General features: G+C 37.3%; 2 protein-coding genes across 3 annotated transcripts in view; one reads left to right on the top strand and one right to left on the bottom strand.

The window, feature by feature from the left end:
- SMC6 (structural maintenance of chromosomes 6) overlaps positions 1 to 13,662 on the top strand; it is a 35,002-nt gene extending 21,340 nt beyond the window's left edge. Inside the window, exons 20-27 of the mRNA XM_059828403.1 lie at positions 453 to 623; positions 5,019 to 5,156; positions 5,913 to 6,058; positions 6,763 to 6,888; positions 8,309 to 8,414; positions 9,717 to 9,869; positions 11,781 to 11,878; positions 13,211 to 13,662. Coding sequence (XP_059684386.1) covers positions 453 to 623; positions 5,019 to 5,156; positions 5,913 to 6,058; positions 6,763 to 6,888; positions 8,309 to 8,414; positions 9,717 to 9,869; positions 11,781 to 11,878; positions 13,211 to 13,319 — 1,047 coding nt within the window. The 3' untranslated portion in view covers positions 13,320 to 13,662. The remainder of the gene's footprint in view (positions 1 to 452; positions 624 to 5,018; positions 5,157 to 5,912; positions 6,059 to 6,762; positions 6,889 to 8,308; positions 8,415 to 9,716; positions 9,870 to 11,780; positions 11,879 to 13,210) is intronic.
- Positions 13,663 to 17,981: 4,319 nt separating this feature from the next.
- The window catches only part of VSNL1 (visinin like 1), a 51,492-nt gene continuing 50,951 nt past the window's right edge, over positions 17,982 to 18,522 (bottom strand). For both annotated transcript variants that reach the window (XM_059834574.1, XM_059834579.1), the window contains one exon: positions 17,982 to 18,179. In XM_059834574.1, coding sequence (XP_059690557.1) covers positions 17,982 to 18,179 — 198 coding nt within the window. The remainder of the gene's footprint in view (positions 18,180 to 18,522) is intronic.

The raw sequence follows: 18,522 nt of genomic DNA, 5'->3' as shown, positions 1-18,522 counted from the left end.
GGAACATTGATGATCCACTTACTCTTCCTGTATTCCTTTTGTATACTGGATGTATATACTGTGTCACAGATCCAGAGGGAAGTTACCTTGTTCTTTTGTTTAAAAAAATTACTGTAGTAAAATACTAGCACAGCTAAGTCTTCACAAAATCCTAGTCCCTTTAGTCTTTTCATCACAACTCCCAAATAAAGTCCCCTTAATTTCCAGTCAGATAATTAGGAAATTCCACTTTTTATTTTGCAGTTTGATTTAGTGGTCTCCTACAAGATCTGTCAGTCTCTTCTTTTGGGCTTTAGTGACAACTACCTTGAGTTGTTCGTATTCTTATTAAAGTTATAGAGTATTGCATGTAATCTTGTACCCTGATAGTGATAATAAAATAAAAATCTTGTACAGTGATTTGCAAATGTATGTCTCCTTTTATTATTCTTCATTTCAATATATTTTGACAGGAAGATGAAGCTGAAGAAAATAAGGGTAAGATGGAATCTGTGAAAAAAGACATGCAGCAACAAAGCAGAAAAATGGAAGAACTGAAAAATAGTCTCCAGGTAGCTGAAAAAAAATTTGAAGAAATGAAACAAAAAATTCATGAAGTGGAAGAAATTGCTGGTCCAATTAAGGTAGCAATAATTTTATCATTCCCTTTGTGTGGCAAGGGCAACAAGGGTAAAAGGAGGCAGGAGAGAAGAGTGTGCTCCTTCCTGATATGTTTAAGGTGTATCTATGAAAATGGAAATAGAGCATTCCATCTAGAGCATGTCAAGAAATAAGCTTAGCAATATTTTGAAGATGGTGTTGATTGTTAAGTGTAGTTGCTATAGTGTTTTATGTTTAAAGAGAGTTTGTCTCCAGGTATTTTTAGTCATGGACTGAAAAGAAGGAAAAATAGTTTCCTTGACTTTCCTTTTTAGTGCATCACATCTGTTGTTTTGGCTTATTTGTTTGTTTCTGATAAGGCCTGGCTAAGAGTGTTCATAACTGTTCAGTTTTCAAAATAGCATTTGAAGTTCTATATGAAGTGGTTGTTATTCTATAAAGTTGCATAATCACAGAAGGTACCAACGCATAGTTTTAATTATTCAAGACTACAGAAGACACCTGGAAATTGCAGAGAAGTAGCAAGACTTAAGTTAAATAGCAGAGTGGTGACATGCAAAATTTGATATTGGCAAATAGAAGGCAATCTCACGTTGCCAGGAAGAATGAATGGTTTGGAAATGGAAAACAGAAATAACAGAGTCCACCATGTTTATAGTATTGTAAACTTGAAGGATGGAATGAGGAAAAACTTCAAGATCGCTATAAGAATCTTTTATATGCCTCACTTAGCAATACAGAATTTATGTAGTCAGCCCAAATTAAAAAAGCAAGAGTAAACAAAAAGAGGAAGGAAACAGGTAAGGAAAACAACTGATAAATATGTTAGTTATAATGTATCTAATACGGAAATTCTAAAGATATATTCTATTTATAAAGAAGAACCATGTAAGGAAAGAGAACAGATTTATTCAGAACCTTAGAACATTATTGCTAGTTATTAAGAGTACTGAACACAGTAGAGGCAAACTCTTAAATTCCTGAAAGGACTGTAGATTAGACGTATTGCTGCGTGTTCTACAGTTGTTTAATGAACTGTTGACATATAGCAAGTTGTGGCTTTAAGGCAGGTTTAGAAAAAGGTAAGAGCATCCATTATTATTGGTGATAGTTGGTTTTCTTGTTTGTTGTTTTGGGTTTTTGGAGTGGGTTTTTGTTGTTTGTTTTCTTTGGTTTGGGTTTGTTTCTTATTTTTGTTTTTTAAGCCATAGAATCATAGAATCATTTAGGTTGGAAAAGACCTTTAAGATCATCGAGTCCAACCGTAAACCTAACACTACCAAGTCCACCACTAAACCATGTCCCTAAGCACCTCATCCACAAGTCTTTTAAATACCTCCGGGGTGGTGACTCTACCACCTCCCTAGGTAGCCTGTTCCAATGTCTGACAACCCTTTCAGTGAAGAAGTTTTTCCTAATATCCAGTCTAAACCTCCCCTGGCACAACTTGAGGCCATTTCCTCTTGTCCTATCTTTTGTCACTTGGGAGAAGAGACCAGCACCCACCCCTCTACAATCTCCTCTCAGGTAATTGTAGAGAGCGATAAGGTCTCCCCTCAGCCTCCTCTCCTCCAGGCTGAATAACCCCAGCTCTCTCAACCGTTCCTCATCAGACTTGTGCTCCAGACCCCTCACCAGCTTTGTCGCCCTTCTCTGGACACACTCCAGCACCTCAATGTCCTTCTTGCAGTGAGGGGCCCAAAACTGAACCCAGTAGTTGAGGTGCGGCCTCACCAGTGCCGACCGAGTACAGGGGCACGATCACCTCCCTACTCCTGCTGGCCACACTGTTTCTGATACAGGCCAGGATGCTGTTGGCCTTCTTGGCCACCTGGGCACACTGCTGGCTCATTTTCAGCCAGCTGTCAATCAACACCCCCAGGTCCTTTTCTGCAGGGCAGCTTTCCAGCCACTCGTCCCCAAGCCTGTAGCATTGCATGGGGTTGTTGTGACCCAAGTGCAGGACCCGGCACTTGGCCTTGTTGAACGTCATACAGTTGGCCTTGGCCCATCCATCCAGCCTGTCCAGATCCCTCTGCAGAGCATTCCTACCCTCCAGCAGGTCAACACTCCTGCCCAACTTGGTGTTGTCTGAAGCAGCCAGTTTCTCCAGGAGAATGCTATGGGAAACACTGTCAAAGGCTTTACTAAAGTCTAGGTAAAAAACATCCACAGCCTTTCCCTTGTCCTGTAAGCGGGTCATTTTGTCATAGAAGGAGATCAGGTTAGTCAAGTAGGACCTGCCTTTCATAAACCCACGCTGACTGGGCCTTATCACCTGTTTGTTCTGTATGTGCCATGTGATGGTACTCAGGATGATCTGCTCCATAATCTTCCCCAGCTCCGAGGTCAGGCTGACAGGCCTGTAGTTCTCAGGATCCTCCTTCCGTCCCTTCTTGTAGGTGGGCATCACATCTGCTAACCTCCAGTCTGCTGGGACCTTCCCAGTTAGCCAAGACTGCTGGAAGATGATAGAAAGTGTTTTGGTGAGCACTTCCGCCAGCTCCCTCAGTACTCTTGTGTGGATCCCATCCAGTCCCATAGACTTGTGTGTGTCTAAGTGGTGTAGCAGGTCGCTAACCATTTCCCCTTGGATTGTGGGGGCTTCATTCTGCTCCCCGTGCCTGTCTTCCAGCTCATGGGGCTGGGTACCTGGAGAACAACTGGTCTTACTATTAAAGACTGAGGCAAAGAAGACATTAAGTACCTCATCCTTTGTTGTTGTTTCCCCCCCCCCCCCCCCCCCCCCGCATCCAGTAAAGGTTGAAGATTCTCCTTAGCTCTCCTTTTGTTGCTAATGTATTTATAGAAATATTTTTAATTGTCTTTTACCACCACTGTGAGGTTAAGTTCTAGTTGGGCTTTGGGCCTTCTGATTTTCTCCCTGCAAAACCTTACGACATCCTTGTAGTAACTCCTTCTGAGTTGCCTGTCCCTTCTTCCAGAGGTCATAAACTGTCTTTTTTTTCCTGAGTTCCATCCAAAGCTCTCTGTTCAGCCAGGCTGGTCTTTGCTCCTGCCAGCTTGTCTTCCTGCATGTGGGGACAGCCTGCTCCTGTGCCTTTAAGAGTTCCTTCTTGAAGAGTGTCCAGCCTTCCTGGACTCCTTTGCCCTTCAGGACTGCCTCCCAAGGGACTCTGTCCACCAGGCTCCTAAACAGGCTGAAGTCAGCCCTCGGCAAGTCCAAGGTAGCAGTTCTGCTGACCCCCCTCCTTACTTCTCTGACAATCAAGAGCTCTATCATTTCATGATCGCTGTGACCAAGACGGCGTCCCACCGTCACATCCCCCACCAGTCCTTCTCTGTTCACAAATAACAGGTCCGGCAGGGCGCCTTCCCTAGTTGGCTCACTGACCAGTTGTGTCAGGAAGTTATCTTCCACACACTCCAGGAACCTCCTGGACTCTTTTGTCTCTGCCGTATTGTATTTCCAGCAGACATCTGGTAGGTTGAAGTCCCCCACGAGAAGAAGGGCTAGCAATCATGAGATTTCTCCCAGCTGCTTATAGAATATTTCATCTGCCTCCTCGTCCTGGTTGGGTGGTCTATAACAGACTGCAACCATGATACCTGCCTTGTTGGCCTTCCCCCTGATTCTTACCCACAGACACTCAACTCTATCATCAGCATTGTTAACCTCTAGACAGTCAAAACACTCCTTGACAGACAGGGCTACCCCACCACCTCTCCTTCCTTGCCTGTCCCTTCTGAAGAGTTTGTAGCCATCCAGTGGAGCACTCCAGTTGTGTGAGTCATCCCACCATGTTTCTGTGATGTCCACTACATCATAGTTTTCCTGCTGGACAATGGCTTCCAGCTCCTCCTGTTTGTTGCCCGTGCTGTGTGCATTGGTATAGATGCACTTTAGTTGGGCCATCTAATTAACAGGAATGAGGAAGAAAATTGTTGTCTAATCTATGTCATTCTTTATACCTCTGCTTCTCTGGAAAGAGATGATATCACTTCAAATGTATCAACACTTAGGTAGTATAGAAGTTGCTACAGTCTACATCATATTATAGGTATAACAAGACACTGAATTTTCACACAGAAATGCAGTTCTGGCTGATGTCACAGAGTCATCAGAAGTTCTGGCTAGAATGTAGTGTGAAAAATAAATGTAGTTTTTGGAGGTTTAGGAGAAAGAATGGCTTTTTTTCGAAGATTAAAACATCCCCTCAAGATACGATTCCTAAAAACGTTACAAGCATTTAGTATGTCCTTGTCAGAATTGAGTATAGACTTTCTGATAAGTTGCTGTTAAAGCTACTGGACTTTAGAAGGAGTAGTCTTACTGAAAGCAAAATAAATTACACAGTGTTAAAAACAACATAATTACCTGTGATAAGTCAGTAAACACTGGAGAGATATTTAGGAATCTACCCCAAACAGCTCACATCTTGATTTATTCCAAACAGGATGAATTAAACCAAGCTGATTCAGAAGTGGAAAACAGTAAACGCCGTTTGCAGCATTATGAAGATAAACAGAAAGAACACTTGGCTTGTATAAAAAGACATAAAGAATTATTAACTGCCAAAGAAAAAGAATTAGAGGTAGGTGTGGGGCTTTTTTCGTTATTGAAGTCAGATGGTCATGATCCTTCTAATCTTTAATAATAAATCATTCCACTTCTACAACATACAAACCATATTAATATTCAGATACACTGAATATTCTCTCAGCTATGTCTTAAGCTGACTGTCTAAATTGAGTAAAAGTAATTTTTATAAATGCATCAAGGCCTCTTTTTGTCTGGCAGAGCACCATTTCTGTCTTGACAGATAAGTTAGGGATTATCGATCTAGGACTATTTCTTCTGTATTTTGCAATTAAAAGGTTAAAATTGCTTAACCTTAAAATTCGTGTTTTATGTTAAATTGAATAATACCGTTTTGGTGTTTTGGATGCTAGGTTTTTCCTTGTACAGGCCTCATACCTGATCTTTTGAAGACTTATCTAATCAAGTTTTATTAACTAACTCTGAAATGACATCCGCAAAGGCTTTTGGAAGACTATCCTATTTAAATATGGTGAATTTTTTTATTTATCTTTATGAGTTAAATAACTGTGAACATATTAAAGATCTCAGATGGAGACAGTTCTTAGCACTGAAATAACTACCTACCTATAAATGTTAGTAAAATTGTTAATGATAACTAGGTTTGCTGTGATAAGTACATGAAAAACGATACAAAAACATTGTTCTTGCTTGGAGACCTTGTTATTCCATAGCTTAAAATATTTGTTGTGAAGACTTAACAGATTTTTTAAAAATGTAACAATTAATTGAGTTTCTAACATTACTTTAGGAAAAAATTGCACAGGCTAGGCAAATCTATGCAGAGCGCATCGAGGTCAGCAGAACTGTTAAGAGTCTTGATGCAGAAATGAATCGCTTGAGAGAGAGGATAAATTCAGAAAATGATCGCCATGGAAACAGAGAAGAAATAGTACAGTAAGTAATCTTTAATGTCTGAAGTAGTTAATGTACAATGGAAAAGATCGGGGAAAGAAGAGTTTTCTTATTGACTCACAATGCATTTATATGTGTTTTTAGTACTTAAACCATGTACGAAGGTATGGAAACGTGCTGTGCTGCTTGCTCAGTCAACCAGTACTGAACAGGCTTAGGAGTGTTGAACCACCTTCTAGTGATTTTAGACAGTGTCTGTGCTGTATATATGAGGTCACCAATAATCAGATACCCTTTTAGTGTTTAGAGGTATCCCAATTCTGACTACGTGGTGCAAACATAACCTGCCATTGTTCTGGGATGCAGTGAGCATTAAGTGTACTTCTAGTTTGAATAACTAATGCGGAAGTTAGGGAATTACTTGACGTTTTGACTGCAGTGTATTTCAAGGAATCACTCACCTTGGATATTCTTGAGCATGGGGAGCCCAGCCATTCATTCTTCTTGGTGTAAGAGTTTCCGTTCAGAATAATTAAAAATAGAAGTAAAATTTAATTTTTGACCACTTTTCATTTGTGAACAGTGTCTTACTTGACTCATCAAATGCTTTTAGCTTTAATGTAGATCCTCACAAGAAAGTTTTTATTTGAATGTTTCGATTATGAAACTGATTTTCAGCATTTACAACAATAGCTTGGGTTTAATGTAATGCATGTTGATCCTAAACTTTTTGTTAATTAAAACAGGCAATTTCATGATGCAAAGGAAAGATATGAGGATGCAAACAGTAAAGTAAAGAATTTAAAGAAATTCATTAGGCTGCTGGAAGAAATAATGACACAGAGATTTAAAATATATCGGCAATTCTTAAGGTGAGTTAATTTTACTGTAATTTCAGGTTTCAGGTAAACTAATCTGTAGATGTAAGTATGTGCCCGTATTCCGGGTGAAAATTATAGAGCACACCTGTGAGAAAGAGATATCTTTCAGGCAGTACTCACAGCAGTCTTTCTAACCTGATCTTGCTACCAAATCCAATACTGCCATGCCTGACAGTTTAGAGGCAGCTGGACTGACAGCTGGAAAAACAACACAGTGAGATGGAGGCTCTATTTTGCTTCACACTGAAGGCCTCGACTACGCGGACTTAATCCAAGGCAGTTTTGTTTCAGTGCTGGTTTTTGTCAGTAAAATATCAGCAACATACTAGCATTGAAATCATCTGGACTGTCACTCATTTTCATCGAGTGTAATTAGTGGTGCTGTGCTTGCGTAATTTTTTTTGTGGGCCAAGCATTTTTTCTCTGCCCTGTGCTGAAAAAATTTCAGGATCTTTATTCAGATTCTGAAATTTGACAGGTTCCTCTGTCATGGAGTGTCCATACTGGCAGTACACCCGTTCTTTCTTGCTTCAGTCCTTAGTATCCTATACCTATCAAGGAAGATTTTGTGGTGGCCTCCCTTCGGAAGGATTGATGGTCTTTTTTCCAGTGCAGCCCTTTATCATTTATCATTCCCTTCAGCAGAAATTGAGGGATATCTGTGTTGGCTCTGCTTTTTGTACTTCTTTATCTGGGATTTGGAGAGGGTGCCAGTATGATCCTGACAAATAGTAATGATCAGGAGAATCCCAGCCTTTGCATGTGGAAGTCTAGAAGTACCTCGTGGGTAAGATTTACCTGCAGAATCTGATGCTTGCCTTTTGGTGCCCATATATGTAAAACTGAATCTTCTTCCTAGTGCCCAAATTTTGAGTATGAATCCCACTCTAAGACATGTTAAAGAACCATAGTTCTTTCTTGAAGGAACTGTGATGTATTGTCTATTGGGGAATTATGTGCTAGAATTGGGGGGGAAGGCGGGCAGAATTAATATTCAACACTTTAATTCCTGGCGTCTAGCAGAGTCCACAAATTCTTTACTGTCCTTACTGTGCAGTCCTAATACTGGTTAGGAAAGAAGTGGAATTTGGTAATTTTTTGTTGAAGTTGTGGTGTAAAAGAAGGGTGTAAAAAGTGTCCAGTCTATTGAAACAGACTTCTAGACAATACAAAGCCTGTACTTCTGGGTTTCTTACGTTGTAACTTTGTGTCGGTGATTGTCTCCAATATGTCCAGCACTGAATGTCAACCGCTTGAGAGTGTAATTGATTTGGGAAAAAGTTATTAACGGAGCAGGGATTACTATTTAAGATTATGATGTGGAACTGTTGATAAAAATCTGTTGTCACTTTTTCATGTATTTTAAAACTTACTCACCTAATGTTTTTTTGCTTGATTTAACTGATTTAAGGCTTCTTTCTTTACGATGCAAACTCTACTTTGACCATTTATTACGTATTCGAGCTTGCTCTGGAAAAATACTTTTTGATCACAAGAATGAGACACTTTCAATAACAGTAAGTTATTTTATATTCCTTTAATTATCATAATATGTAATTAATTTTCTTTTTTTGTAATATCAGCTACTAGAACATGCATTGCAAAGGGTAGAATAAATTATTCTCCCCTCTCCGAATGTCATATGCTAAATTGTAGGATGTTGTTGAAAGCAAGCAAGAACAAAAAACGTATTACCATCTTATATGGGCAGGTTGCTAGATTACATGGAATAAATTTGGACTGTTGTCTTATGCTGAGGATAAGAATTCACTAGCCAGTCATCATAGCCAGTCTTTGAAATTATTCATTCCTATTTCATTGATAGGAAGTTTGCCTTTTTTTGTGGTTTTGGGTTTTTTTTAATAGTGGCTCTAGTTGTTATTCAGACAACATTTAATGGCTGAAAGCTTCAATATTATGTTTTTTCTGTGTATTCTGTAAGTTTGTATCTTTTAACAGACCCAAAAAAAGGTTTAGTCATGGGGGTATTTACTTTTGCTTCTGTGGGAGACTTCAGTTTTAGGAATTGAGGGGAAAAATGTCTAGTGACCACATAAATATGTGTTGATACAGTCCTCATTAAATAGGTGAAGGATATGTATCTGAAGAACTCAAACTCCATAAAACATGAAGTCCATTACCTGGCTTTATCAGAATACCTTTTCTTTTTATAGCTGATGTTTTATGTTTCTCATGCAAGAGATTTATATTTAGTTAAGGAAGGTAAATTAAAAAAGAAAAAAACAACATCCCCTCCACCCATCACACACTCCCCCACAAAACACCAAAAGACCTCACACCAAAATAATTCTTATTTTCCTGCTTAGCTTGTTAGAGGTAATGTAATTAACAGGACACGAAAATGCTTAAGGCTAGTCTTAAAGGGGGAGTGCCACAAGGTGTCATCATAATCAATAGAACCAAAGGACTGTTCACAATATTTCATGTGTTCTGGTAAATAAACTGTTCCTCCTTTAAACTCCTGCTGTAAATAAATTATTTGCTTTTCTATTGTAGCTGGTAACCACTGGATTTTACTGTAGTATAACTACGCTGGTTGACATTTATTAAGCATTGTTTAATAAGAAAACACTGGCAGAGTCATTCAATCTGTTCAATGTATTTTGCAATCCTAGAAATGTGTTATTAAATGGTTAGGAGCCATCCCCTTCTAGAATGGCAGTGCCAGTGCAGTGCATAAAATTGTTTTCAGGTGATCTCTATCTCTTCATGTGTAATGTGTTTGCTGTTAAAACCACGATTCTGTTAGTAAGTCTCCATCTCAGTTTTAAAAATTGCTCTAATGTTTTTATTTCAAGGTTCAGCCTCGAGAGGAAGACAAAGCTGCCCTTAATGACGTGAGATCTTTATCAGGAGGTGAACGTTCCTTCTCAACAGTTTGTTTCATTCTTTCTCTGTGGTCCATTACTGAATCGCCTTTCAGATGCTTGGATGAATTTGATGTCTACATGGTATAGTTTAAACTTAAACTACATTTGCCATTCTGATTTGTATAAATAAGTGAAATGGTTGGGTTGTTATCTGTATTTGGTAAGATTTTAAAACACTATAGTTAACTGTAAAAAATAAATTAAAAAAACCCCAAACCAAAACCCAAATCCCCCAAAACAAAACTTGTTAGGGATGTTGTTCACTTCGCTTAGTGACTTTTGAAGCTTATTCTGTTTCTGAAGTTGATACCCAGAGCTATGAGCATCTCTGTTACTTTACATACTTGAACCTTAGTCCAGCACAAAAATAATAAAATATAACTTTTTATTAGTTCCCCAAGCAGTTGTTACTGTGTTTGTTACAAGTTACCTCTGCATATTGCTGTGACAGTTCTGGGCTTAGCGTGTGCTCTGGCTTCTACCAATTTTGAGATCAGTGTGGTTTTTTTCAGAGCAAGTGTAGCAGTAGTAGTTCACTGTTGCTACTCAGAAACTTGTTTTATACTTCACCTAGCAGCATCTTTCCAAGGTGCTGAAATGCAGGATAATGAACAGTAAATACTAATGTGAGCTAAAACTGATAAACCTCATCTGTGTGTATGGCTTCCCTGGATAGGCGATTAACCAATTTTTTTATATATTTTTATTTCATTTCCTCCTTATTAATATGCAGTGTAGTATGGTTTGAGAAAACCTGGAACAGGTTGCCCAGAGAAGTTGTGGATGCCCCAACCCTGGAAGTATTCATGGCCAGGTTGGACGGGGCTTTGAGCAACCTGGTCTAGTGGAAGGTCTCCCTGCCTATGGCAGGGGGGTTGGACCTAGATGATCTTTAAGGTCCCTTCCAACCCAAACCATTCTATGATTCTATGAAAATAATTAGTTCCGTGAGACAAAGAGTTGATGCTGGATTATTTCATTTTACCTTCAGTGTCCTTTTCCCATCAATGATTTATTTACTGGGAGTCACAGACCTAGAGGGGATAAAAAGATAATCTACTTTGCATATAAAGAATTTCAAAAAGGAAAGTATGCATCTAAGGTGGTCGAGCAGTCATTTTTCAGCTGACTTCCAAAGCTTAGGTCCTTTTGTACAAGTTAGTTATGCAGAAGTTTATTCATCCGTTCAGAGAAGGGTGGATACTCAGAACCATGGGCCCTGCAGAGAATTTTCATGTCATCTATTCCATAAATAATTCCACACAATTTGTCTTTCCACTACTGTGTCAATAAGTGCAACCTTACTGTCTCCACGTTGTGTAGTTACTTTTGGTGTAATCCTGGAGACCCACCACAAGAGGACTCCATCAGCATATTTGCAAGGGAGATACCTGGTTTCATGTGTAACAATGTGTAGAAGCAGAACTTTGTTTAAACCCTGCTAATAATAGCTTCCCATTACACATCTTTTTCAGTAAGCCTAATGCATAAGGTTGTGTTCAAAATATTAATAATAATAATAATAAAAACAAGCTACATAATATCTTAGGTTTCATGCAGTTCTTAATCCTTTCAGGTAATTTGAGGCAGGATTTTATAGGAAATACTATTCTACTAAAATGTAATTCATTTCAGCATACCAATAAAGTAAGAAGTACTATGTGTATATCAAAGCTGATAGAAAAACATTGTGAATAGGAGTGTGTGATTGTTCTGATAGAAGCTTTCTTTTGTGCATGTATACTAAAAAGTAGAATTTAAGAATCTCCGAGTCTGTAGCTTTTAGAACTTAACCCTAATGTTTCTCCAGCTTAGTTTTTATTAGACTTCTTTAGCTAAGCTTTACTGTGTATTAATTACTTCTGGTAGGTTTTTCTATTAAGGTATTTTCTAATATTTTCTTATATTCTTAAGCATTTGTACTAATTTGTGCAATAATAGCTAGTGAAGTACACGGTCAGTATCGCTTCCTGATAAATCTTTTGTCTTTAGGACATGGTTAACAGAAGAATTGCAATGGATATGATTCTTAAGGTGGCCGACTCTCAGCATCATCGACAGTTCATTTTGCTCACCCCACAAAGCATGAGGTAATAATGTTGTGTTATATTTCCTGGTACAAGAATTACAAGGAAGTTCTATTGAAGGAGTGTAACTTGAAAAAAGTAAATATGAGGAGAAAGAAATTTTGCTGTTTGTAGCAGTAGAACATCAATGATTAAGCAGTTCACTGCTGGTGGTTCTGGGAATTTAATAGGTTTTTCACTCTTCTTTACATAAAGTCTGTTAATACATTAGTTTATTGGGACTTGAATCAGTTTATCTTAAGTAGAACAGCTTTTTGAAATGTTTTATTCTGTAAAGTAGGCTTCTGGTAGCTTTTAGCCCTGTATCTCCCTGTCCCCTCCCAAAATTAACAGAAGACACTGCATTTTTCCATTTTTCCTACTAATACTACAGTACTTTCAAGAAGTTTGTCATTTGAGTTGATTTGGGGTTTTTTTTTAGTATAGCTGATCTAGAAACTGCTAACTTACTCCTTGGTTTTTCTTTTTGATCCTAGTAGCCCAAAATTCTTTAAAAACCTCCATGTAAGTCCCTGGTAAAGCTATGCCCAGCTTAAGGGGACAGTCACTGTCTAACCTTATGCAGCCAACTTTTCTCTCTATTAGGCAAATGTAATCAGTGAAGCCTGTGGACGATAATTCATCAGTCTTCAAAATGAAGTTGATTTACTCTTAATTGTCTTCCTTTATTAAAATCTGGAAAAAGTAACATATTATTAACTATTATTACCTAAGTGGAAAAGCTTTGGGGGGAATTTCTGAAACTGTATTAAATAAACATGTAGGAATTTTCTGTATGGTTACTGTTTAAAAGTTTAATAATTCAAGTGCAGCTTGGTTTTGTTATATTTTGCTACATGTTGTATGTTCAGAAAACATTTAATTTAACAAAAGTATGGAGGCACCTTCAGAAAAAATACATTTAGGACAATCAGTGGAGAAGCCTGTATAAATGTATGTTTAGTAACTTTGCTAATTCTTAGTATGATGTGAGTGATTATACATGTATAAAATGTGTGCCACTCTAGGATCTGTAAGGGAAATATGAACCGTATTCGATCATTATTTGGTTTGGAGTTTCTCTTAAAAGTACCTTTTCTATAATTAAGGTAGTCTAATTGTTAGAAATCACATGACTGAAATCAGTCATTGTCTTTACCTCAAGCTTTACTGAAGTCTGGCTCCAGTATCAGTTCAGTGAAGCTAGAACTTCACCCCATGTTACTGTTTTTTAAAACTGTCAAAGAAAAAAGATTGCATTATTTAAAGGAAAATATGTAATGGAAAGAATAAAATGGAAATACTAAAATTTGTGGAGAAGAAACACTGTTTAAATTATGCATACTTTATTTTTAGTTCTCTGCCTACGAGTTCCCGTATTCGAATCCTCCGAATGCAAGACCCTGAAAGAGGCCAAAGAACACTGAATTTCCAAAATAGGAATGGCAAAGAGGACGATCAATAAGTATCTCTGTGTATGAATATGGCATACTATTGAGGATAAATGTGTAATGATGTGTGTAAACTTATTATTTCCTGATGCTGCATAAGAGGATCTTTTGTTAGATACTCTCAGGAAAAGAAAAGGTTCCTGTATTTTTTTTTTTTAATATTTAAGAATTCCTGTATGTGTACAGACCAACAAGAAGCACAGTTTTGATGATGAGAAAATTCTGAATGTTCAGTTAGTATTTTTAACTACCAACTAGTAGAAATTTTTAATCAGTTGTTCTGTTTTTTCTTCTGGAAAAGATGAAGTATATTTTGTATAACTATGGAGTAATATTTTAATAAACACTGAGAATTGATACTTGTGGTTATGTTTTAGTGTCTCTACACATTTAAAATTAGCATTAAGTTAAAAATGTTGGTTACCTCCTAACTCTGCTTTATTTCTTAAATGTGTGCTAATTAATACATGCAGTAACACGTGTGTTTCATTTTTTTCCAGTGGAACCACAGCAGCTGAACATGAGAAAACTATTAGTACTTATAGTGTATACTTTTGTAATTAGAGAAGTGAAGAATTTATTTGTAGTGTATTCTCTGGGCAGGGAAAAAGTGCTTTTATTTCTTCCTAGAGAGTTTATAGGGAAAAGTTTGAGTTTCTTGGACACGAGATTACAAAACCTAGCAAATTGTGGCTTTATAAACTTGAATTCTTAATTGCAGTAGACTAAGCTCTTGCACACTCTGAGTTTGCAGAATAGATTAAGTCTGTAGATATTCATTCTATTACAACAAACTAAAGTGACAGAAGTCCTTCCAATATAGAGGAATGATGTGGAATAAGAATTTTGGGAAATAATACAGTAACTTCTACATTACTGTAGGCCTGTGTTTTGCTGGGTGTCCCCTCCCCTGGGACTACACTATAATAGTTAAAGTAAAATAATCTTGCATTAACTTAAGTAATTTGGGATAAGAGAGAGAAAGAAGAATCAGATTTTTCAAACTGCCATGAATTAACTTCTTTTTCTCTTCTGTTCTCCTTTCTCCAGGAACTTGAAATTGTTGGGAGCTTTTCAAAAACAGTCACTTTTTAGAGTTCAGCCATTAGACATACTTTCCTTTTTTTTTTTTTTTGACGTTACAGGGATACAAAAGCCATTGAGACTATTCAGAGAACAGTTCTGCAGTTTCTACAATTATTTACCAAATAGCAATTCCTCAATAAAACCTCATTGCAGTGTAAGTTTTAACTTGACTTCGTAGCCAAATTTGTTTTCAGCTGCTGCCTGGTATTTTGTCGTCTTTAATGTTGTTTATTTTTTACACAAGCATATATTAAACTTGTATGTATCTTTAAAATATGGAAGCTAGCACAGAATTGAAGGAAATGCACTGAGAAAGCTAACTGGAGTTCTAGTGCATTCTAACTTTAGGAATTAAGTCTAGTGCTCTTCAAAAGGCTTCAGATGTTTACTTCTGAAAGCCCAGAGTAATGGGCCAACAGACTCAAAGCAGCCTTGAGGAGGTTACTGACAAAACAGGGCCAGGCTTTTCGTTGAAGTGCGTGGCAGAAGAGAGAGAGACACTGGTCATAAATTGAAGTGGGGAGGTTCTGGCTGGATGAACTGGGGGGAGGGATTGTTCATGATGAAGATATGAGGCATTTGAGCATGTTGTCCTGACAGGCTGTAGAATCTCCATCCTTGGAGGCTTTTGGGGTCTGAACAGGCTGCTGCACCTCCTTCAAGCAGGGGGTTGGACAAGAGACCTCTGGAGGTCCCTACCAGACTAAACAATTCCATAATCCTGTGATTTGATGAATATATATTCAAGATACTTACAACTTGTTTAGGATTATGTGAAAATACTGGGACGGCAGGGGGGAAAACCATACAAAGTGCATACTTGGCAAAACTTGTCTGGAGCACAAGCCCAGTTTGTTTGTAGTGGGAGTCCTTGATACTATTAGTTGATCATGAACCACATGTTTAGTTTGACTTGATTTTATATTGAAACTAGAATATGTTTCAGACCCTTTTACAATATGAAATGATAGATGGCATAGCATTATTTCCTCCTGATTTTCTTCAGCATCCAAAAAATAAAGCAAGAGTGCAGAGGCAGGACAGTGAAAACCATTTATCTTCATTAGTACTTTTATAATGAGTAGTACGGAGGAAAAGAGCTTAAGGAAAATTATCGCATTCCTACTGAGCTAACACTTCAGCTTTCTCCCAAGTTTTCTATAGACTTACTTGAAATATTGGAGCAGCTGGCAACAATTCTGGTCTTTGGTTCAAATCAATATATTGTATCTATTCTAATCTACCACTTGTACTTGATGAAAATGTATGCCTGACTGTATAATTATTACAAGCAACTGTTTTCATGGTAGAAGATTAGTTCTGAATAAAAAATTACAGAAGCACTTGCTTGGATGCACTTATTTTTGCAGTGATCCTACTAAGGTCTCAAAACTATCTTATTCTTGGTACTTTAAATATAGAGTTTACTATACCAGCTACCTAGAGAGAGAATTGCAGTGCTGATGTTAAATTCTGTGACTGTGTTTGAGCTGTTGGCCATTTTGGATGGCAATGCATTGCTTAATGCTGCATTAAAGTAAATGGAGCCTGTCCAGCTACATAAATTCGAGGTGCAGGGAAACGTAGAATGAGATACAGCTTCTCTAGTAAGTATATGTAAACCAAAGAGGCATAAATTCCCAGGAATATTCAACATCCTCTCTACAACTAGTAATTTAAGCCTAAGTGGAAACAACGGGCATATAATTCTCAGAAGTATGTAACGTTTTCAGAATGTGGTTTATTTTTAAGTTACAGACAAATGTACAAAGTATACCACTCTCTAATTTGCTAAGACTATTACCTGTGTAGTCTAAGTTAAATTCTGGTATTAAAAAATGTGGTTGAAATTTCTGCCTTTTGCTGTTTGTTTGGAATATAAAGAAACTTAGAGTATGGCTGTGGTTGTGGCAACAATTGATGCTGTGATTCCCCCCAACAAGTTTGTTAGCAAAATGTGTAAAACTGTTTTCTGTTGGGTTTTTCCCCTCAATTTTAAGATGAGCTTCACTTTTTAAATTTGAAAATACAGAGAATGATTTGGTTTGTGTCATGTTTTATTGTTTGATTTTTAGCTATCAAGAGTACCATCTCGTTTCTTCATAAGGTAAAGAAGAAATATCAAACATGCAATTGTAAGTTGTTCAGACTTTTTTGGTTTTTGTAATCCTGCAAGCAACCAACTGTTTAAAGCAACTGGGAAATGTGGTGTAGGAAAGATTGTTATCTGCAGTTTCTGTAGTCTGCTAGTTGTCGATGCTTTCCCAGGGCTGTGCAGAACTGTACTTGCCACAGTATAGAGATAAACTTGATTGATGCACATAGAATTGTTCTCTTCGCTATCCCTTCTCAATCATCATACTTTATGGTTAATTTATCGGTAATGCTTTTTAACAACATGTCTGTTTATATTCAACCCAGGGTAGTTTAGTGTCATATGGTAAGAGCAAAGATTGTTACTTAAGGAGGGGAAAAACATTAGAAGACCAGGTTTAAGCCAAGCAAATAAACTGTATTTGACTTCCAGCTAGCTTAAAAAGCTATGTAAGCACAGGTCTAGTAGGTATACTGTTAAATCGTAGCATTAGCATCTTAGAGGATAAACAGCTGCTCTGTTGGTAAATACAAGAACTACAACTTTCGGTTTCGTATAATATGACTCTTCTAGTGAGTGAGTGCAAAGAAGTTTTCTTCATGCTTTGTAATGAAATATATATTTCCCAGTAGTACAGCGACAGATAGTTAAAGAGATTGAACTTTTTTTTTTTCTATTACCATGCAGAAGACATGAAATAAGAATTAGGGGAAGAGGTCAAATGTTATAAATTTATTTTGGGACATATATATTGCAACCTCTGTGGAAGCTTTTGAAAATTCAGGCAAAGATCAATACACTTCCAATAAAACCTTTAAACTTCCAATAAAACAATATTTTAAACATTATATATATATATTTATATATATTTTTTTAATTAAAGGGATCATTTTAGCAGGATTTTCTTTTTTTTTATACTGCATTCCTCTGACATAGCTCTTTCCAGATTGAAGGGATGCAAATGAGGTAAGAATTAAGGCAAACCTAAAAGGCATGCAAATGAAGTACATTTATATCCACTGACAATACAAGCACATGTGTGGATCAGACTTAAGAGCTGAGGAACTCGTCCCCTCTGTCTGTCCAGTACTACTTTACAGCAGAATGGTGACGTAATTTATAATAAACAGTTAACATTACCATGGGAATTCAGTGTCACTAACATTACTCAGTCTAGGAGACACAGAGCTAGCATCAGTAAAACATGAACAATAAATAATATAATTCACTGCAGCACAGGACTGCTGCACAGGCTTCAGAGGAATAGGGTTGTTATGAAACGACATCGCACACATCACGTTGTGGCAGTTTATTTTTATAATATATACCTTTAAAATTATTTAGCAAATGACATTCTCATGCACACAAGTGTTTCAAACACAAGAAGCAAGTCCATTTATAGGTAGTCCAAGCAAATTTTTGTGTGTGTGGAAATAGCTGCAAACTGAATGGAACATTAAACTTCTGTGCAGTCTATGACGCATTGTACACAAGCTCATTTTTGAATGTCACACTGCAGGAGTAATACAATGGAAGGATCACTCTTTGCAGCTTCTTTGAATTCATCCAGCGTGATCTGGTCATCTTTGTTCTTATCCATTTTACTGAAGATCTTGTCTACCCGTTGCTCAGGCGTCAGACCATCCTCATTCATTTTCATCATTATCACAGTGCCCACCATTTTGTAGATGGCCTTTGGAAAGAAACCAAATAGAAAATTCAACATATGAATTAACGTGATTTTTTGATGTGATCAAATTCTGGAAAGGTATTCCAACAATAAAATGATTGCCAGTTTCCCCCAAAGATTTTCTTTTCTTTTTTTCTTAGAGTCTGATGTCCATATACTTGAAACAGGGAAGAATGCGTTTTACTTTCTTTAGATGTATATTTATTTCAATGGTTGCATTTTGCATCCTGGAATGAATTTCTTTGGCTTTCTGTTTCACAGTGCAAAACTGTTGTAACCAATTCTCTGGATCAACTGATTCTCTGGATCAACTTATTTGGCTTTTAGTCACTCCATTGAAATATTT

The sequence above is a fragment of the Gavia stellata genome, chromosome 2 (genome assembly GCF_030936135.1).
Source record: "Gavia stellata isolate bGavSte3 chromosome 2, bGavSte3.hap2, whole genome shotgun sequence".
Taxonomy (NCBI): Eukaryota; Metazoa; Chordata; class Aves; order Gaviiformes; family Gaviidae; genus Gavia; species Gavia stellata.
The sequence above is the reverse complement of the archived record's forward strand: the minus strand, read 5'-3'. Positions and strand labels throughout refer to the sequence as shown.